Source organism: Cupressus sempervirens, chromosome 1, assembly GCF_028749045.1.
Source record: "Cupressus sempervirens isolate cs-2001-9-10 chromosome 1, ASM2874904v1, whole genome shotgun sequence".
Taxonomy (NCBI): domain Eukaryota; kingdom Viridiplantae; phylum Streptophyta; class Pinopsida; order Cupressales; family Cupressaceae; genus Cupressus; species Cupressus sempervirens.
This window is the reverse complement of record NC_143118.1, coordinates 851,371,293-851,392,432: the sequence shown is the minus strand read 5'-3', so window position 1 is coordinate 851,392,432 and position 21,140 is coordinate 851,371,293. Positions and strand designations below refer to the sequence as shown.

The following is a 21,140-nucleotide window of genomic DNA, read 5'->3' as shown; positions in this document are numbered from 1 at the left end:
CCAAAGTAAAGGAGGAGCAAGTTAGAGATTATGAACTCATAAGAGGTTTGCATACAAACTCATAGACTAGTAGGCAAGGAAAAGCAATCATTGGAGTAGCTATCATGCAGACAAATTTCTCCAACTTCATAGATAGTCTAACGAGGATATCCTCCAATCACCAAAACAAAGTCTTCGAACTCCAGAAACTTGGTGATGCGTACACGTGACCATGGAAGAATTACAAGACCGGTTGGGTGCTATCAAAGATTTGGCCCAAGAGCATTTTAAATGGCTCTTGAGATACACTAATGTACACGTCCATAGGCATGAAGAATTAATTCCAATCATTGTTGCCGCCAGGGCCTATAGGACAAAAGCAAAAAAAGGAAAGAAGGCGAAGTGATTCATATTCCGCCTCTTTCATATTTCAATGTAATCATTATAATAGACAAACGAGCTCCTTGCCATTTGTCATTTTTTAAGAGATGAACCGATTGAAATTCCTTTGTAACGGTCATCTAAAATCCTATATGTAACAAAATGAAAAATTAATGAACGGTCAGTAATTTTTGGTGTGAAATACTGGATGTTGCAGAGTCAATTGAACAGTATTTTGTGTCAATTATTTTTTGTTCCATTCTGTTAGATGTTAATTGTATATTTTTCTCTTTTAACTGAATTAGAACAAGGAACGAATAGAGCTTCATTCCCCTATTTTGAGGCAGTGAACTAAATATGATAAGAATTGTCATCATAGGTTCAAAGAGAAATCCCTTGGTGTTCCCTTCATTTTAGTTTTCTTTCCCTGTAGTTAGTTTCCTGCTGAATCAGTTTAGTAGTAGTTAGCATGCACTTTTAAATCAGTAAGCCTTATGAGTTCATAAGATGTGTGAGCACATACACTTGCTTAATTTCACAAAACATTTCTTGCCTAAGTTAGTTCCTGTTTAGGCCTGGCTCAATTTACCTCTCCTGTTCTCGGGTTAAGAACATGCCTTGTTTTAGTTTTAAAAACAAACATAATTCATTTCAAATCTGCAATAGGGAGTTGTACCTAATAATTTAGAGGAAAGTTAGTCGTTTTAGAAGCAACTTTCCAATTATTGTAACCAAATATTTTTCACAAATTTGGGCATCTAAGAGTTAAATCAGAAAGAACAATCTATTTACCAACAATTGGAATAAGCCAAACATGCAACTAATTGAGTTCAATTTCCATACAACACAAATCAAACCTCTTATCCACAAATTCACTAGGTTAGATCTCATCTTTTGTGATAGACAAAAAAAAATGCATGTTTTTTTGATGTCATGGAATTTTAGTTAGCATTCTAGAAAAACCCACACATACACATCAATGCTCAAATCAAACATGCACACCATAGATCTACAAGTACTTAAATCAAACTCAAAATTTGTAAGGATACTTTATCAAACATCCTATTCCATTTCCAACTCAAGTTTCCTCATTGGACATGTCTTTCTAATTCCATTTACATTTATATTTTCAAGTACTATAGCTTTATCTAATATTACATTTCCAACACCCATATTTAGTTCACGTCTATACATTATAATTGTTTGATACCTAAAGTAATATGATTCCATTCCTAAAGTGAATACAATAGAAATAATTTATTTCTCTCCAAAAATAGGAGGGTAAATTAAATTTCATCTTTCAATCTCCAACTCCCCAACTCTTTTGGACAAGAAGCTTGTGTGTACTTGCTCACTCTATTAGATCCAAGCTTTTTATAAGAGCAGAATTTAGAGTGCTCATCTCAATGTTTTCATTTCAAGAACTAGCTTTTGGTTGTGATTGCCACCTTTTCCTCTTCAGAAGTGAAATAGTCTATTTAAATATTAAACCATTTCTCACTCAAAGCAAAACTAAATGAAGGTCTATTCTAATACTAACAAAAATCTAAATCAAGATGTGAAGGCATTTCGTTTATGGAAAAGTTTATGTTAGAGTTGAAAACCTCAATCCAAAAAATGAACACTAACAATTATAAACTAATTCAAAGTTTATCAAGTGCCTGCAAAAACCATATAATTCTATACCTTACTTTCAAAATGGTTCTCTAGGATTGACAAATTGTACAATTATTCAACAAAATAAAATCACAGTTATCTATATTTCAATCAAGAAAACTCTTTCAATACATCATATGTGGGCTGCGCATGGAAGAGGCATAACTTTCTCGTTTTGTAGTAGTGTATTTGAAAGTCTGTAGGCATCCCCAAATCTTGAATGGTCGGGTCACTTATACAATATGAAGGGCCAGGTAGAGGGGCCTCCTTGCTTTTTTTTATACTAGAATCAACTTCCCCTGGTTTTATGCAATGAATTGCTATTTAAAACAATTGAATATTCATTTTATCTGGTTCTTAGTTGAGCAGATTGGATGAGAACAGAACTGGTTTTATTAAATACTTTTCACTCACTCATCTTAAATTGCAGGAAACAACAAATATTAATCATATGCTATCATTTTCAATATGACTTAATGTAGGGCCATAGTTTTCATGTGCAGGCCGACCCATGGAAAGCTGATCAGTGACTTCGAGTGGGCGTTGAGAGATGGGTGGATTACTGAAATCTTTCTACACCTGCTTAACATGTCTACCGCCAAGCACTAGCTCATGTTTGGTAAAAGGTTGTGATATATGCCTCATTTAAAAGTAAGTTTCTGTAGAAAACCCTAATTGTATTGTAAACCTTATGGTGAGGAAGATTGAAGAAGTGCATGGGGACCACCCTTAAACATCACACACTAAGAAAAAAATTAAGCTTGGAAAAAGTAAGTCAACTTTGACTATTTAACACTTTTAGTCTAAGAATCAAGCTTTAATGTGTGATGTTTAAGCCGTTTGGTGCATGGGACCAGCTTATGTGCAAAAGAATGCCTACATTCTCTCAGCCGCACCTACCAAGAGATACAGTAGGCCACACCCGTGGTCATTGTGACTGTTAGGTATTGGATTGCCTTGAGAAATGAAATTAGGATATCTGCATGAGCTATTTTGTAAGCATCACCAGCTCTCGTTTGAACTCACTGAGGCCTTAATAGAAAATCATACTTTGTTAGATAGATGTTTTAGGTGCTCCCATCTATTCCTATCACTGATAAGTGCTGGCCATTTATGGACATTTAAGGTAATTTATTCCATTCTCTCTCTCTTTGGAATCTCAGAATGAAGATCTCGTGCTTCCATCACCCCATAGTCTAAGCACAAGGAAAGTACTATCACATATGGGTAATGCATCATGATGATTAAAAAGAAACTACTACAAAACATCTCATGTATACGATGGAATCTGGAAATTTGTAATTTACAGATGATGCAACATAGTAAATCTAGCTCTCTGTATCATGAAATGATGCTTCTCAAATAATAAGTATCGGTTTACCAAACACTTGACCATTATATACTATCATTTTTTTTCAGATTGTGCATAGCCTGATGAATAATGCACAGCATTCACAAGACTTTCAGCACCTGCACTTCAAAAACCAATGACTCCTTCACATGGGATAACAGGCTTCTACGAGGTCCAAACTGCAAATCATGCTACTGTTAATAATAGAAGATACAGTAACATAGCTGAGAATTACTTTGCTGAAATCAAGATTTTATACAACCTCAGATTTATTACAGGTATATGAAGATTGATGAGTTGATAATGGTCAGTGAATTCACAATAATGAAATCAAAATAACTATCAAATTAATTTTCCAACTAGGAATGTTTTGAAATTCTAGAAACAAAACTCATAGTGCTTGTAAGAGCAGAGAAATGTCTAACCTCCAGAGGTTGAGGCTCAAGATTTTCAGTGGTATAACCAACATAAGGAGGTATAAGAGCTCTTCTCTTCCCTGTCTCAACATTCAATCCAGTAAATTAGTATTGTCAAATACATGTTCTTTCATAGCCTTCAGGGGTATATATTTTTAATGCTTCGTGATAAAGTCTGAAAACAAAACTCAAATAAGCATTTTTATTTATATAAGATCTCTAAAAATTCATGTACTTCTAGTGCAACAGTTTGGATATCTGCAGGTGATAGCTAAGTTTTCATGAATTGTAACCGTGCACAAAATTTTAAATAGGGATTCAAACATAAAGACACAAAACTGAGTCGACTAAGATTATCCAACTGACCTCCTGCTCTCATGCCTATTAGAACTTCCTTCAGTCCTGCAATGATCTGTAAAGATTATACCAATTTTTCAGCGTGAAAATTAAAGAAGATATTTGTATGCTTATCTGTACAACTGTTTTATTAAAATCTAAAACTAGAATAAAATAAAAGAATTCACAACGTGCAGCTTAGGAAGTGGCCATGGGAAAGAGTCTACAAAAAAGGTCCAAGCCAGATACTAATGGCTGATAAGACATAACTGTGAAGTGGTGACTTTGGTTTCTACAATTAAAAATATATAAATAGAATATGTTCAGATTGGATATAGGAGGCAAAGCAAAAGTCTTAGGAAATCCTTTTTGAGGAAGTTCCACACTGAAGGAAAATGTAACTAATTGTTTAAAAATGTTGCTTTGCTCTACAAAATATGTTTATAGTTATTGGTTACACTCATCATTTAAATGAAATAAACATTGAAAATAGATTTCTATCTCAATGATAGGTGATATAACTGATAAATAACCATCGCCACTCTTTGTGACCCTTTCAGTAATTCAGAAAGGCATTTTATGTAGGCCTCCACTTCTTCAGAAATAACTAACCTCAATCCTATTTGAGACAGCTTTTTGTAGCTTGCTCAAATCTCTCTCATCCTGCATTTAGCAGTCCCAAATGAAAAGCTCTACACAATATCAAGCAAAACTTGTGCAGAAAGTAGCTTGTTTTCCGGTTGAAATACAAATTTTAGAATCTAGGAATCATTAACTATGCATTTCCATGCATTTTTATGACCTCCATTTCAAAGCTTACCTTTAAGTGCCTTTTAGCCTACTCCTTTCATGCCCCCATCTTGATAGGTGATTCCCAGCATGAGTGGAAAGGATGGAAGCCACAATTCAAGTGGTTCTATGGGGTTCTTTCAGTTCTAGCAAGTTTTTTAACAACAATGCGACGCTCTAGCTAGAATTTTTCCCACAAAAAAATGAATTGTTTTAAAATTAAAAAATTGAGGGTCTCCTTCCTATAAATCATAGGCGGTTTATGGTCTAGGATTCATGTGTTGCTATTTGTGTCCCCGAGATTTCTGTTGGTGGTGTTTTTGTTTGTGATAAGTGTTTTTCTGAGGGTTTCGTTTTGTTATTTCTAAGGGTTTCATTTTGTTGTTTCTAAGGGTTTCAAGCCACATAGTATTTTGCCTAAACATCATGCAACTTTTGAGGCTTTCAATGACTTAGAAACCCATTTTTAAACTCGTGCATTTGGTTTTCTTGCGACAAGTTGGTCTTTTCCCTATCTTCTGCAATGAAGATCGATCGTGATCTTTGCTACCTGCACCTTCAGCGTACGATGGTTGTGGAAGACAAAGGTTTGTATATTTTTTACGCCACATTTGGTCTTTTTTGTGCAACGTATCTAGTTCGAAATTCTTCTAACATCATTTTTCTAAGGAACATAAAGACGTGTCTATTGGCTAAAGTTCCTTTTTTCCCTGCTCACGAAAAGGTTCCATGTTACTGCATGAAGGTTATTTTGGAAATTTGTTTCAACATCCAAGGTTCTTGTGTGATATATGTTGGGTCTATATATTGTTTCCTTAAAAGATTATTCCAGGTTTTATAAAAAAATTCCTAAAACATTATAGTTGGTTTTATAGTTTTTTCCTAAAAAATAATATTTTTTGAAGGCTGCAGTTATCTTAGTCATATGCAAAAGCTCTGTAGGACCAAGGAGGGTCTCAATAGTAGGCTTATGTCATAGAGCGCTCTAAAGAGGAGGGGGCAGCCTTCGATACATTGGTAACAAAAAGACCTAGAAATTATGTCTTTTGTAGGGTAATTAGAATGATGATCATTAAGGGATGGTATTAAAATATTGTAATGTTTTTATAATGGTTATCTAAGTTGGTTTAAGAAGTTTCCTTTTTTGCATTTTGTTAAAAAGTGTTTTGTTTAGAAACATCCACTTGTGGAAAATTTACACAAAAACTCACCAAAAGATTCTATCGAAAGCATCCATAATGATACTTAAAAGAGTTAGCTAAAACACGAAGGAACAATGGAAGAGTTTGCCACCGAATTCCAAAAATGAGTTGTAATGGTACCAAAAATCTCACTCAACTCTTCTTGGAGGGATTCAAAGAATCGATTAGAATCATAGTGAGTGCTTTGGACCCAACAAACTTGGAAGAAGCAATTCAAAAGGCCATTCAAAATATAAGTAAAAAAAATTAACCTGCAACTCACATTCCAATTATCCTCATAAAGATAAAAAAGCATTGGTGGAGACACCAAGGAAGTACATGCCTCTGTTGTAATATGATTGAGAACCCAAACATGCATACCCATATAAGAACACCCAAGACTAACAAGATGAACGAAAAAGGAAGAATTTGAGCTTCAAATGTAAAGAACCATTGGAATGTGGACACGTATGTGGAAAGGGAGGCCAAGCCCAGAAAAATGGAAGTAACCACTAACGAGGAGATCAAAGAAAACCCTAGCAAGAAGACAAGTTATGAAGATGAAGAGCATAGAACTTTTCTAGCATCTCTCAAGCCTCTAAGAGACATCCATTCAAAATCAAAAGCACCTTCAGGGGATATAAGATTATCATCCTAGTGGATAGTGGGACACCACAATTTCATTGATGAAAAATTACTTGCAAGAATAAAGTTGAGACCCAAAAGCTTTAAAGGATTTATAGCGCATGACTACAAGAGCTTTGGTTAGCTATAACAAAATAATTTCCCAACTAGAAATAACATCAGGGAAACACCTCTCCACAGAAGATTTCTATCTAGTACCATTGGATGTCGATGTAATATTATGCACCCATTGGATATACAACCTTGCATACTTCATATTTGACCTCTCAAGCTTGAAAGTTCATTTCCAACACGAGGGACAAGATGTCACCTTAGAGGGGTTACCCAACAAATCTCCAAAAGTGGTCTCCTACAAAAGATTGGAAAGAATTTTTAGATATGGACAAGGAGAGTGGGATGCTCAATGCATGATCCTTGATAAGACCTTCACCCATAGAAAAAAAATCCACATTGACATCCAACTGATCTTGAGAAAATATAAGTACTTGATGACATTCCCCCCCCGCTACCCCAAAAAAAGGATTTGAGCATACAATAGAATTCGAAGGGGTGATACATGTGACCACCACACCCAATCGACACCCCTATAAACTCAAAGAGATTGAAAAAACTATTAAGGAACTACTATAAATTAGTCATATTTTGACTAATTCTAGTCCTTTCGCATCAGCTATTGTAGTAGTCAAGAAAATTGATGGTATCATGAGAATGTGTATAGACTATAGGGCTTTAAACAAGAAAACAATAAAGAACCAATACCCCATACCAAGATTACGAGGTAATCAACGAACTCCATGCATCTAAATATTTCTCCAAAATTGATTCACAATCAGAGTATCATCAAATAAGGATGATAAAGATGACATTCCTAAAACTACTTTTTGATGTCATTATGGGAATTCTGAGCTTTTAGTCCTCCCTTTTTAATTAACAAATTACCCACCAACATTTCAATTGTGAATGAATCGTGTATTCAAGGAACAACTAAGAAGTTCCATCTATGGCACAAACATCTCAAACACATTGAAGAAGTCCTAAGCATTTGGAAACAAGAATCTTTGTATTTGAGAGATTCAAAATGTAAGTTTTGCCTTCATGAGATCCTTTACCTGGACCACAAGATTAATCCACAGGCGGGAAGTGTGTATGAAGAAAAGATTAAAGCCATTAAGGAATGGACAAAACCCAAAACCCTAACAACTAAGGGGCCTCATGAGACTACATAATTACTATAGACCTTTTGTAAAAGGGTTCTCCAAAATAACTGCAGCATTCATAGACCTACCAAAAAGGGGGCCTTTGTCTAGAGTGAAGCATCTCAAGAGACTCTTGAAATACTGAAGGAAGCAATGAGTGCATACCCTAATCTGAACTGCAATGTGATGCTTTTAGGGAAAAATTTGGAGCAATTCATATACAAAATAGTAAAATACGCAACCCATTGCATTTGAAATTTGCAAGCTCACAAAAACTGAGAAGGACTTGGAGCAGTTCTTATGCAAAATATGCAACACATAGCATTTGAAATTTGCAAGCTCACAGAAACTGAGAAGCATTTTCTTTCTACAATAAAGAAATGTTGGCCATCATGCATTTCTTGGCCAAAGTCAAACAATACTTGGTCTGTATTAAATTCAATGTCAAAACAGATAATAATAGCTTAAGGTTCTTCATAAATCAAAAAGATCTAAATGACTGCTAGCATGAGTGAGTAAGCAAAATACAAGCTTACAATTTTGATATTGAGTGTGTCAAGAGGACAAATAATGTGGCAGCAAATGCCTTGACCAGATGACCCCATTTGAACGCCATAACAAGCATCACCAAAGATTGGGAAAATGACATCATTGCAAAGTATGTAAAAGACCTACAGGCCAATGATATACTAGAAGGGAATTTTCCAAATGAAGAGTACAAAGTACCGCAAGAGATCATCCTATATAAGGATAGGATATTTCTTGTGCCCAACTTGAGAATGAAGGATAAAAATTATTATATAATATCGCCACAACCCCTTAGCAGGTCACCAAGGGTATTTTGAAACCTACAAGCAAATACAGGAGAAATATTCTTGGAAAGGGCTTGAGAGAGATGTCCTAAAGCATGCACAAGAATGCATGATCGAGCAGAAAAACAAAACTAAGAAAAGCCACCCAGCAGGTCACAAAATCATATAGTATTTGCATGGCCATCATAACAAGGTTACCTAAAGTTCAAGAGAAGAATTGCATCTTTGTTGTGGTAGATTGGCTCACCAGGTACACACATTTCATGGTGATCTCTATTGAACATCAAGCTCCACAAATAACAGAATTATTCTTCAAAGAAAACTTCCAATAACATGATCTTCCAAGAAACATTGTCAATGGCTGGAACAACATATTCCTTAGCCCATGCTGACATGATCTCTTTTGATTAGCAGAAACTTAACTCACACCTAGAAAACATTATCACCTGTTGAAAAGCCAGAATACTAAGGGGTGAATCATTATTCCCTTAAACTTTCTTCAACACTTAAAAATTGGAATCAATTTACTTATTACTTTGCAAATTCTTCTTAAGATCTATGTAACAGAACGAAACATGCACAAGAGATCACCAAATTTTTTATCGTCAAAAACCCAAATGGGAAAAAACCACAGAGAGGGTTAACTCTCAATATAGTATAACTGGTTATAATATATTACAAGTGCTCAATGCAAGGTGCACTCTTAGAGGGCTCATTGCCCAATAGATAAAGGATTTCTGCCCAAAGTAGGATGGATGAACAAAATAAGTAATTACAACTGCATCTGACATATGCACAAAAACTTCTTCCTTTAAAGCTCAGAAAATGGACTTAACACACTTCATTTGTTCTTCAACAACTCACATCTAACTTTGTCATATATCACTGTATATTCTTTCGCATGTTCTCACACCTTCGTACCTATCTCATACAAAAAGTATGCATGTATATATACCAATCCCAAACATATTTCGAGTCAGCTAAACACACTTCACCATGAGAGATGGATTCGTGTTGAATCACTACTCAGGAAACATGGGTCAATGAGTTTGACTCAAAATCACACAGTTAAATCCTGATAGCAATATCACAATTTGACTTGCTGTGGAAATTATCTCCTACTTAAAACTTCACCAAGTCGTAATAGTTTGTATACATTTCACCTCAAAGTATACCATAAGTTTTGCTTTCATAGGTAAGCCAAAATATAACAATGATTGTCACCAACTTGAAATCACATGTTTCATCCACACCTTGCCCTTATCCCAAAATCATAAGACAAAAAACATCCATCCAAAGAAATGTGGAAAAATTGATAACTTGCTATGTCTCGGAAGAAGAGAGTAATGGGTGAACTGAACTTTCGAACGAAGCAGCAATCTGACCAAAGTGCCAGAACACACACAAACTTGAATATAGAGGCATCTAATAGACCGAAAGATTCTGTCAAAATCTCATGCCCAAATCTGAAGTCGCAGAGTAATGCAAGCCAAAGCAGGATTGACAGAATTATTGAAATTTTGAAAGCAATAACAAAATAAGTCAACAAAATTATGTTGACATAAATGAAAATAGGCATAGCATGTACACGACATTCTCCTTCATCAATGACAAGCTTCCATCATCACCCTTAAATGGATGGGCAAACCGAAATTGTTAGCAGGTGGACAGAAGGATACTTGAAGAATTGTGTTCCAGGCCAGCAAAACGTGTGGATAAAATGGTTGCACCATAGTGAGTATTGGTACAATGCCACTCACCACATGTTGAAGAAGCCTTCAAGCATTGTATGGATACAAATCAACCACATTCAGAAGTTTGATTTCACGAGAAAGTCAAGTACCACAGGTAAAAGATTTTGTACAACTTAGTATACACATTATGAATACCATAAAAGACAACTTACATCAAACAAAGAATCAACAAAAGATATATTCTGACCGAAACCATCCCAAAAGGTCTTTTGAAGTTGAAGAATTAGTTTTCTTGAGCCTACAACCATATAAGCAATCTTCTATCAAGGTAAGCAGAGCGGAAAAACTAAAGCCTTGATTCTATGGACCATATAAGTTCTGCGAAAGGTAGGTGAAGTAGCTTACAAACTGGAGTTACCTAAGAACAATTGTATCCATGACATCTTTCAAGTATCTTGATTAAAGAAAGTACTAGGGAAACAAGTCACCCCATGTGTGGAGTTAGCTTTGCTTAATGATGAGGGTAAGCTAATCTTGGAGCCAGAAGTTGTTCTCAAGATGAGAGAGAAGCGATTGAGAAATAAGTCTATTCCTGAATTCTTGATCAAGTGGAAGGGCCTACTTGAGGAAAACTTTGTCTAGGAAGGAAGGAGATCATCAATCCTTCAAACCTCAAATTGCTTGAGGACAAGCAATCTTGGGGAGGGCGAACTATCATGTCCATGTCTCAATAGGAGATTCCCCACGTAAGTGCAAATGATGGAAGCCACCTTGCAAGTAATTAAATACAAGTCAATGATATCAAATTCAAGTCAGTGATATTGATTAAATCAAAGACCTCTTTTACAAGCCCAACAATCAAATTAATTAAATGAAACAATAGCTAAATGACAATTTAATTAAGTAGGAGTGGTGTGATCTATTAATGTTAATTGTAGCTATGGTCGAATTCCTTCAGGCTGACATAGAACATAAAGGTTGTGATAATATAATTATATTATTGATAATTTAATAATTATATAAATGATTAATACATAATTTGATTATATGAGACATTTATTAAGTTAAAAAGGCCACATGTGAAGAGTGGTGACCCTTGGTAAGGGGAACCACCAATAGGTATAAACGAAGATTAAATCTTCCTCTTGAAATTGAAATACACACAATTTTACAATAGATCAAATAATAAGCTAATTTGTAGAGCTTGGGGAAGGCAATAGTCATTCATCTATGGCCGGGAGGGCAATGTCATTGCCCATGGTTAATCAAGTACATCAAAAAAAACCAACAAAGTATCAAAGCTAGGTTAAGAAAAGACATGAACAAATTTTCTTAAGCACTCTATTGTGGTTCTAGTAGCTGATGGAAAGAGACAGTCGATGGTAAGAGAATAATTTGTTTGTGAATATAAAAGAGTCGATTATTGTCTATATCATTACAAGTTCATCTATTCCAGAGCAGCATCTCGCTAGTCACAATTTGAAAAAACAAAGGCATTTTGTATTTGATTCTATAGCAAGTAATCAAGCAAAGGGAATCTACAGATCATTGGCCTTATCTTGTGAAATCATAAGTGATAGGTCACAAGCCTGATCAAGAGTTGAACGGTGTCATAATTTCATATTGGCATCTCTAAAGAGGCTTTTCTGGACTTAATAAGTCTATCCATTGCTGGAGGTTTCACACACACTGTTATTTCTAGAGAATCACAGTATATTTTATTGTTGATTAATGCCATGGATACCTAGCGTCTAGTGAGAACATGATACTCTCTTATCTGCTAATCATGTTGAGCTCCCGTGGACAATTTACCTGTGCATGGATGGAATATATGCAAGGACTATTGGCATAGGAATACCATTGACCTCTCTACAAGTAGAAGTCAATTTACACAAATGAGAAGCGATCATTGTTTACCGTATGGATTAATCAAGCAATGCACACAGGAAATAGACACGAACACCGAACAGAAAACAGCAGAACTATTATTATTATTCGCATATACCAACAGTACATTATACTCGATGGTAAGATATGATGATAGGATCAATACAATGCTTCCCGAAGGGGTTATAAATACTTTCCGAAGAACTTTCCCGAAGGAGTCCGTCGGCCACATACATGTCGTTACATAAAAACCTTTCCGAAGGGATCCGTCGGTTGATACACAATTTCCTTCCCGAAGGGACCCGTCGGCTGATACACAATTTCTACCGATGACAATCATTCATTTTAGTGAAGAGCGCCCAAACATACAAAATATTCGTTCTTGTGCTTTGTACTGATTCCTTAACGATTCTCTTCCTAGATGTCACTGAAGATTTTAAATATAATAATAATTCCCAGCACATCTATGCGTATTAATCTATTTAGATTCTCGTATTACAAGGGTGCAATTTAATTGTTGTTGCTTTCCAAGACTTCTAAGTCCAACAAATTGTGTTTGATTATGCATAATTTTGATTATTGAGATTCTCATGTCACTTTGTTTGTCATTTCTATGTCTCACACTTGATGAAGGAGACTATTGTAGAAATGATTAGTGTTGTTTTTGCAGTATGGGGATGGGGATGGATGTTCTAATACTTTGCAGTTTTTTTATTGATAGTGATGCAATTGTCGGATAGATCTAAAAGCTCGACCTAATTGCTCCTATTGTGTCCCTCGTCTAGAGGGAGTGGACTAAGGTTTTGAGATTAATTAATAAAGATATAAGTATTTCATGTTCATGAATTTTATAATGTAGTTATTAATTCATGCCATGGTTTCAAGGAGACCTGGAGACTTTTTGCGTCTCCAGAGACCTCAAAAAAGGTTGGAAACTTCATGACAAATTCTCCTAAGTCTACTAGTCTCCTAATCCCAAAAGTGAAGTCTCCCCAAAGTCTCTTGATAAAATATAAGTGTAAAATATAATATTAAATATTGTATATATTTTAGCCCTCATTTTAATGTTTTTAATGCAACAATTAACACCAACGAGATACAATATTGTGATTATGTGAGTTTTGAAATATTTGACTCTATATTAATGTGACATTACTATTATTATTTACTTCAGTCTTTTCGTTTTACAATATTACTATTTTCAAATTTTGTATTTTGTATTAGACTCTTTAATCTATTAAAAAAAATTGTCATCTCCAAGTACCCCCATCCCAGTACCGGAGACCTCTAAGTCTCCCCATCTCCCAATGACCTTGATTCATGCAATAACATTGGGAAAGTGAGCCATGTATGCTTCTAGCACTGATATTTCTCTTCAACATAGTTTAGTTCCATGAACTATTATTAAATTCTCTAAATGCTTTTAGGATGGCCCAACAAGCATAAGAGGTTTCATTCAAGAGAGGAAGAACTTGATGCTTGCAGTCATTCGATTGAATTGTGTTTTCCTCAATTTTGACATCACAAAATTGAGGCAACCCTGCGCAATTTTCTCATGGATTTGTAGGTGCATCCCCTTTGTTTTAACGCAATGATGAGGCGTCAAGAAAACAATTCAATATCTTTGTATTGTTCTTTGTGCAGTGTTGTCTGTGTGTTCTATTGAAGATTTTCTGTCGAGATTATCCCCAACTGTTTGTTGGTAAGAGTTTTTCTTCTTGGACCACAAATACTCAATTTTTGATAAACTTTCATGTGTTTTCTTTGTTTTTCTTCGTGTTATAAATAGCTTTTGTTTTTGTTTTTGCCTTAGGTAAATAGCCCTTGGAATTCTGCTCAATTTGAGCTAACTTAGGCCCAGATCAGAGTTCTCCAGCTCAAGTTATAGGGAAAAAAGTGGGGTTTTTCAGGTCAACTGCATATTTATTGAAAACCTCATAAAAGTGGGTTTTTTATTGGCAAAATAAAGTTATTTTTAATATTTAAAGTAGATTTTGTGGTCCATTTTAAATTTCAATTCATTCTAAATTGATTTAACCATAGTTTTTTATGTTTTATGAAAATAGCCTATTTCTAGACTATTTTTCATGTTACTTTATTAAAAACTATAGTGAGATATTAAATATAATTACATGGGACAACTTAAGTGTGTAGAGTAGGATTTTTATTTCATATTGCAGATATCCACAAGCAAAACACTTCATAAAACCCCACTCCCAATCAATTTGAAGTACCAGCATCAATAAAAGTGTGTTTTTAAAATATGATTACATATGTTATTGTATTTAAAGTACATTTTTAATAATCAAATGCATATGTATTTTTTAATTGTCATTCAAGAGGGCTTTTCAAATTCATTTGCATATTTTTATAACATGTAAATGAAAATTTGAGCTAAAGTGGCAATTTTGGACCCAAATACATATGTTGTTAATTAAAATACATTGTTCCCTTTTAGCTTAATCCAAAAGTGGCGCTTTTGAAGACTATTGCATATATATTAAAAGAGGTAAGTTAATGGTTTCTAAAATCGCATTTTCCACTAGGAAGCTTATATATTTCATGTAGTGGCAATTTTTCAAGAGAATGCATATATCAAAGCATGTTAAAACCTCTTTAGAACACATCATAAAGAGGAGTGGCAATTTTTAGAGGATCTACATGTTTTCAAATACATGTTTTTGCCTTTCCAAATTGTGTTTTCCTCTAAAAGAGCCAAAGTAGTGATTTTTAATGCTATTACATGTATTTTGGTATATGTATTTGATCTTCAAAAACACATTTGAAGGTAGCGATTAAACAGGTCCTCATAAAGTTATGCTATTGCATGTTGTTGAAATATGCATTTATATTCAAGAAATGTGTTTAAACCATTAGCATTTGTGGAGAAGTTTTTTGGGCATATTATTGCAAGGTATTTTCACTAAGAGATTGGCGGCAATTTTTGTCCAACATGCACATGTTTGTGACATGTTAGTTCTCCTCTAAAAAGCATCTTAACTCGTGATTTCCTCATTAAAGGCATAGGCGGCAATTTTTTAAGTATTTACATATGTTTTTATATATGCGTTTGGGCAAAAAGAGCCCGTTTTGGGCTTGATCTCCACCAAGATACCTTGCTTTCTCATGTGTTTTGGTATTGAAACTTTTCAAGGAGAGTTCTAAGGTAAGGGTTTCGATTTTTAGCTTGTTTTTCATCATTTTTACAAGCCAATCTATGCCCTATATGCCATTTTTATGTCTTTGCATATGGAGTTGCTAGGTCAAAATTTGTTCCACATTTTGGGCATTGCATTTCTCTAACCATCTCCACATGTCCAAATTCGAACCATGTTGTGTGGATTTCAAAATCTATATGAGTCTTTGGCTGTTGGACAAATCTAAAATCCTAGATCTCTTGAATTTATTTCAGATTTGCTCAAGTTTTGGATAAAGACTTGTCTTTCTCATTCTTCGTGGAGTTGAGGTAATTTTCTTTGGTTATTTTCTCTAAGGCATTTGTATATATTTGTCTGAAGTTCTTGCAAATCTTTGTCTTTTCCATTTTCAGATGTGCATCTCTTTTGTATATATGAAGTTGCTTCTATCTTTCGTCTTCTTCTCCAAGTTGCATATACCAGGTCTCCTATTTCTTACATATGCAATCGGGTGTAAAATCCTACTCTTCAAAGAAATACAAGTTCATTTTTCCCCCACATGAGAATGTAAGTTAAAACCTCACCATTACGCATTTCATGTACTTCTATATGGTTGCCCTATCGTCGAAGTTTCTCCCACATGCTTAATGGATAGAGTTTTGCATTTTTCACTTGTTAAAACATGAGATGCTCAATGTGTTATTCATTTTTCCCCTTGCTCACTTAATTCATTATTCCAAGCTTGCTGGTTGCATATGAATTCACTCCAAAAACCCCATTTTTGGCTATTTCACTCGTATTTTAGCCATTATGAGCTTGACCCATTGTTTATTCTCTATCTTTAATGATTACATTCATTTTCCCTATTCATACCTTGTCCAACACCCGTGTTTTTACAGCCAAAATCTTGTTATCGATCCTTCACATGAAGATGTTCTCATTTTATGGGATTTTATGTGACAGTAGTGCAGGCATACCATTTTGCGCAGGCGTACTATTTTGCAATGACAAGAAAACCTACTCTAGCAAAGGGCAAAGACAAAAAGAAGATGAAGTATCAATACGATCAGTATCATAATTTCATTCCACTGTCACTAGTAACTTCCTATTGTGATGAAGTACAAGGTATTGATATATCTCACATGAACACTGAAGATTTCTTCGCAAGAGTTGATGCTGAAGATATCGAGAATATGACATGGATCAAGAAGAATCATATTCATTTCTTGTCCACTTTCCCCTTGGCAGCACATTAGCCAGAATTTATTCTTGCATGTGCTTAACACTTTGATGCATCTTCTTGAACCATCAGAGATCAAGATGGCAATACTATCATTAGTCTTGACCCTGAGACTATTGATCTTATTTTTCATGTTCCTCATACTCCAGTTGTTACAAACATTACGAAACAAAAGGCTATGGAGTGGTGGAGTGAGGATATTGCTTATTGTAGCAAGTTTGTCAATGATAACTGGTTGATCACTAAGAGGCCCAACCTTTTTAGATGTCAATAAAGGGCGTGCACCGATGTGATTTCAAGGAGGAAATCAATGATCTCATTACATTACTCAATCACTTGGCAGGGCTCAAGGATTCAAACACCTTCAAACCCTGGATGTATAAGTACATCTCGCTCATAATAAGGTCAAAAAAGAATGTGTTTTGGGCTGAATTAGTGACTGATTCAATATGTGAGCAGTTGGTGAATGTATTTTCTACTGGTGTGTTCAATATGAACTCCTACATGGTATATATTGCTGCTATCCTGGGTACTTTTTTGGTTTGTCAACAAAAAATGATAGATCTATAGTTCATGTGTGGGAGTACTATGAGAAATTGCCTTTGAAGCAAAGTCGGATACATTTCCGAAGGGTTCAGGACGCCTTCTTTGGGCATTTCATGTGCTTGCTTGATAAAGAACTCCAAACAAGTGACTCTCTGATGAAGCGTGGAACAAGGTAAATTAGTATGGTTGTATGTTCTTACAATTTCCCAACTTCACAAATCCGCGAGTTGGATGCTTCAAGGGAGAGTCATACACATTGCGAAGGTAGCCTACTGATAAAATTATACTCATGGAATTGGCAAGACAACTTATTGAGGTACAAGCTTATCAATCTAGTTTGCGCCAGCCAGGAGTGGGGATCTCATCACATAACCCATTGAAGATTAGTGGGTGCTCATTGGATACTATGCCTAAAGCAAAGAACATGGAGTTTGAGCTCCAAAGGATCACGCTGAAAAGATTTGCAGCCAGGAGTTGTTTTGACTGGAGAGGGTTACATGACAAGATGAAAGCAGTTCTTACACATACATCGTCTAGAAGATCTCTGCATTGATGTACATACTGAGGTGGATATATGGTGTATGGATTATACTCAGTTGACTGTGAAGCAGATTGTGGATTTCAACTTGGCATCAATCCCTCCTAGATTTGAAGATGATGATCAAATCCTAGATCCTGAATATTTTCAGCATGATGTGGATAAGTTACCCATTCTTCCTCCTACTTGGTCATGTAAGAAAAGTACTTCAATTTGGGATAGATTTCAGTCTATTCTTGCTAATACCAAAACTTGGATGAAAAGAAGGGGTCTCAAATGCATTGAAATGAAGCCTAATAAAGACTTTGATCTTGCTGGTCCAATTGGTTTGAGATCAGAAATAAAGGGTAAAGGTAAAGATGGGACATCTTGATCTACATTTGAACCTTTTGCTCAGAGTTTGCCCAAGCTATCTATCAGAGGTAAGGATTCAAGAGCATTTAAGGTAAAAGGGATTGAAATTCAATCAATTCAAGTTGACCCAAGTGATGATGAAGCGAGAAAATCAAAGGAGCCTTCGCCGCAAGTTTTATGTCCTCTTGAGATTCTTGCCACAACTTCTCTTCCAAATTCAGCACCAGTATCAAATGAATCTCATGATTCACCCCTTGGCATAACTATGGATAAATTCTCTGCAAAGCATCCATCTGTTGGAGATCCTGTGATCATCACGCCAACATTGCCCATATCCTCAGTTGCACTTGCATTAGAAATGGGGGGGATCAGTATGATTATGGGAGTATTTTTTATACATACTCTTTGTCCATTCCTACTGCCACTATTCGTTCTACAACATTGCTTGATGTGACTTCAGCTCAATTTGAGCAATTCACGACTGAAGTTATACATAGTAGCCCTACTCCCATGGCCATTCAAAAAGAGGCACATACTATAGTCACAATTGTCATGCAAAGCAATCCAGAGTTAACTACGGTGACTACCGCTTCAGCCAATGCATCTTCCTTCAGTCTTCCTCCATGGTTGAGTACTGTCACGCAGAAGAGAAGGAAAGAGGAAATCCGACCTAAGGAGTCTGACAGACGATGACCAAGCCAAGAATCTCAAACAATAAGAAAGCCAAGACAGTTTCCCGAGTTGTGGTGGATGAAAATCACAATAAGTATGCTGAAGTAGTTGAACCACTTGTGTTGAAATCTACTGAAGACATGCAACCCGCTGATTACATAATTACAAGAGTTGAACTCGGTAAACAAATTATGTTGAGTTATCAATAGGATGCATATGAGGTCGTCAACTTCCTAACATGAAAGAATGATGAACTATGGGACAAAAAAAGCAAACTCAAGGAGGAGAATGCAAGTCTCTTTGGGATCGTTGAGGAACTGAAGAAGTCTTCTTCAGGTACTGAATTTGTTCTAGACATTTGTACCAAAAAGATCAAAAGAAAGGCACAAGTTGTAGATGAATGGGCTGCCAGTTTTGAATCACAAGGTTATCAACTCATTCGTGATATTTATAGGGTGTTGAGGAAGGGAAAAGAAGCTACTACTCAATTAAGTGAAATTCAAGGATCACTTAAAAGACAATTATAGTTGTTGGATAGGGACCTTGTTTGTTGGAGAAGTATAAAGGAGCTTGATTTGGATGGTCTATGTGATTATGAAGTCATCTCATCTATTGAGATGTATCATGATTACAAGCATGTGATGATTAACAAGGAACAAGTCCTGCAACAATTGATGAAGGATGTAAAGACAGCAGTATTGAAGATTGGTGAACAATAACACATGATCAGCAAATGCTACAACAAGTTGTCATGTGGAGTAATCACTGAGAATGGAGAACTCAACAAAGAGGAAGATATTCATATAGGGTTCATTGAAGCAATTCGCTTACAGCTTGAAGCGGATGATTCCAATCTCAGTATAATGAACACATTTGAAAGTTGGAAGTGTTCACTTGACGAACTACAAAGCAAAAAGGAAATTTCTATTAAAGAAATTTCAGAGGCAGCCAGCACATATCAAAGGATCATAATAGTTGTTGAGTACACCGGTGAGTCCAATGTCAAGGTTGTGCAGAACTCACTGCAAAAGTTTGCAAAGATTGTTAAGACACTATGAACATTTCAATTTTCCATATGTTTTAAGTACAACAGTAGTAGGAAAGCTACGTGTAAAGAGCATCTATGTTGCAAACACAAGATAACATGTTTCTATATAATCAGCTCATGTAGTTAAGTTGCAATCGCATTAGGCATGCAACTTTGATAAAAGTCAAAGTAGATAGTTAAAGATAAGTTTAGGTGGTTGAGGTTGTTCCACTTTCTCCTCCACCTTTCTATCTTCGTTTTTCCTATATAAAGGAGAGAGCTCATTGTAAATAATAATCTTTTTGTTTATAGGAAAAGGTTGGGCTTGTGACTAGATGGCTTTGTATTTCTTGTTGCAAATCTTTGAAGTGAATAAAGAAGCAAGTTTTTCCCAAATTTTGTGTTGTGATACTTGGGAGTTCATCTTTGTCTCTTGAATTTCATCGATTGATTCATCTTTGTTACTTCTTTCCTTGTGAAGCATTCAAGAAATTAGTATTGTTTTTGGAAGATTTTGTGCTTTCATAAACAAGATTATTATAGTGTGATAGTGGCTGCAAGTACTAGGATTTAAAGACTTTTGAGTTTTATTTCTTGCTATATGATTTTATACTTGGATAGTTAGCAAAAGACTTTGAGCTTTGTTAGTTGTTTGTCCTTTTGTTTCAAGAAGATTGCTTGTAGGAGACTTTGGGTTCTTGTTATCAATCACCTAGTTATAACTGTGGTCTTAAGGTTGTTCTTACGTCAATTCTTAAGCCACCTATATTACCATAGCAGTATATTCCTTTTGTTAAATTGCAAATAGTTGTTAGTATAAGATCATTCCTAAAAGAAGAGGAGTTGATCTCGTGAATCACCTATTTGTTAATTCCAATTAGGTCTCTGTTGTAGCCACCTACGGTAAGAAGGGAGCCACCCCTATTATTGAGTTGTTCCTATTTTGTAAGTTGTGGTTATAGTGGATTACAAAATATTTAGCCAACAAGTTTATGGCTGAAAACATTCCTCAAAGAGGAAGAACCCAATACAGATTGTCTTTGTGATCAATTTCTTCGAAGAGGAGGAAATAACATTCAAAGGGAGTTTCACAAATCCATCGGAGGAAACCACGGACGATGGTCTAGTGATAGAAAATCTTTCGGTGAAACTACTGTTTCTGCCTTCTTCTTTGGTCATTTATGAAAACAGGCTAGGGAAGGTCGAGGTAGGGAGGGGGGGGGGGGAATTCCCCTTTTATGGGAGCTTTTGCAGCCCATACTCAGAATTTGTGGGCATTGCTTTATGTCACCTATAAATTCTC

At 35.4% G+C, this 21,140-nt stretch overlaps 1 protein-coding gene across 2 annotated transcripts in view; it reads right to left on the bottom strand.

Annotated features, from left to right (window-relative positions):
• Positions 1-3,240: 3,240 nt before the first annotated feature.
• LOC149580518 (FKBP-like peptidyl-prolyl cis-trans isomerase family protein) overlaps positions 3,241-21,140 on the bottom strand; it is a 99,880-nt gene continuing 81,980 nt past the window's right edge. For both annotated transcript variants that reach the window (XM_089791641.1, XM_089791646.1), the window contains exons 6-8: positions 4,150-4,195; positions 3,793-3,863; positions 3,241-3,546 (exon numbers count right to left, since the gene is read on the bottom strand). In XM_089791641.1, the coding sequence (XP_089647767.1) occupies positions 3,469-3,546; positions 3,793-3,863; positions 4,150-4,195 (195 nt within the window). In that variant the 3' untranslated portion in view covers positions 3,241-3,468. The remainder of the gene's footprint in view (positions 3,547-3,792; positions 3,864-4,149; positions 4,196-21,140) is intronic.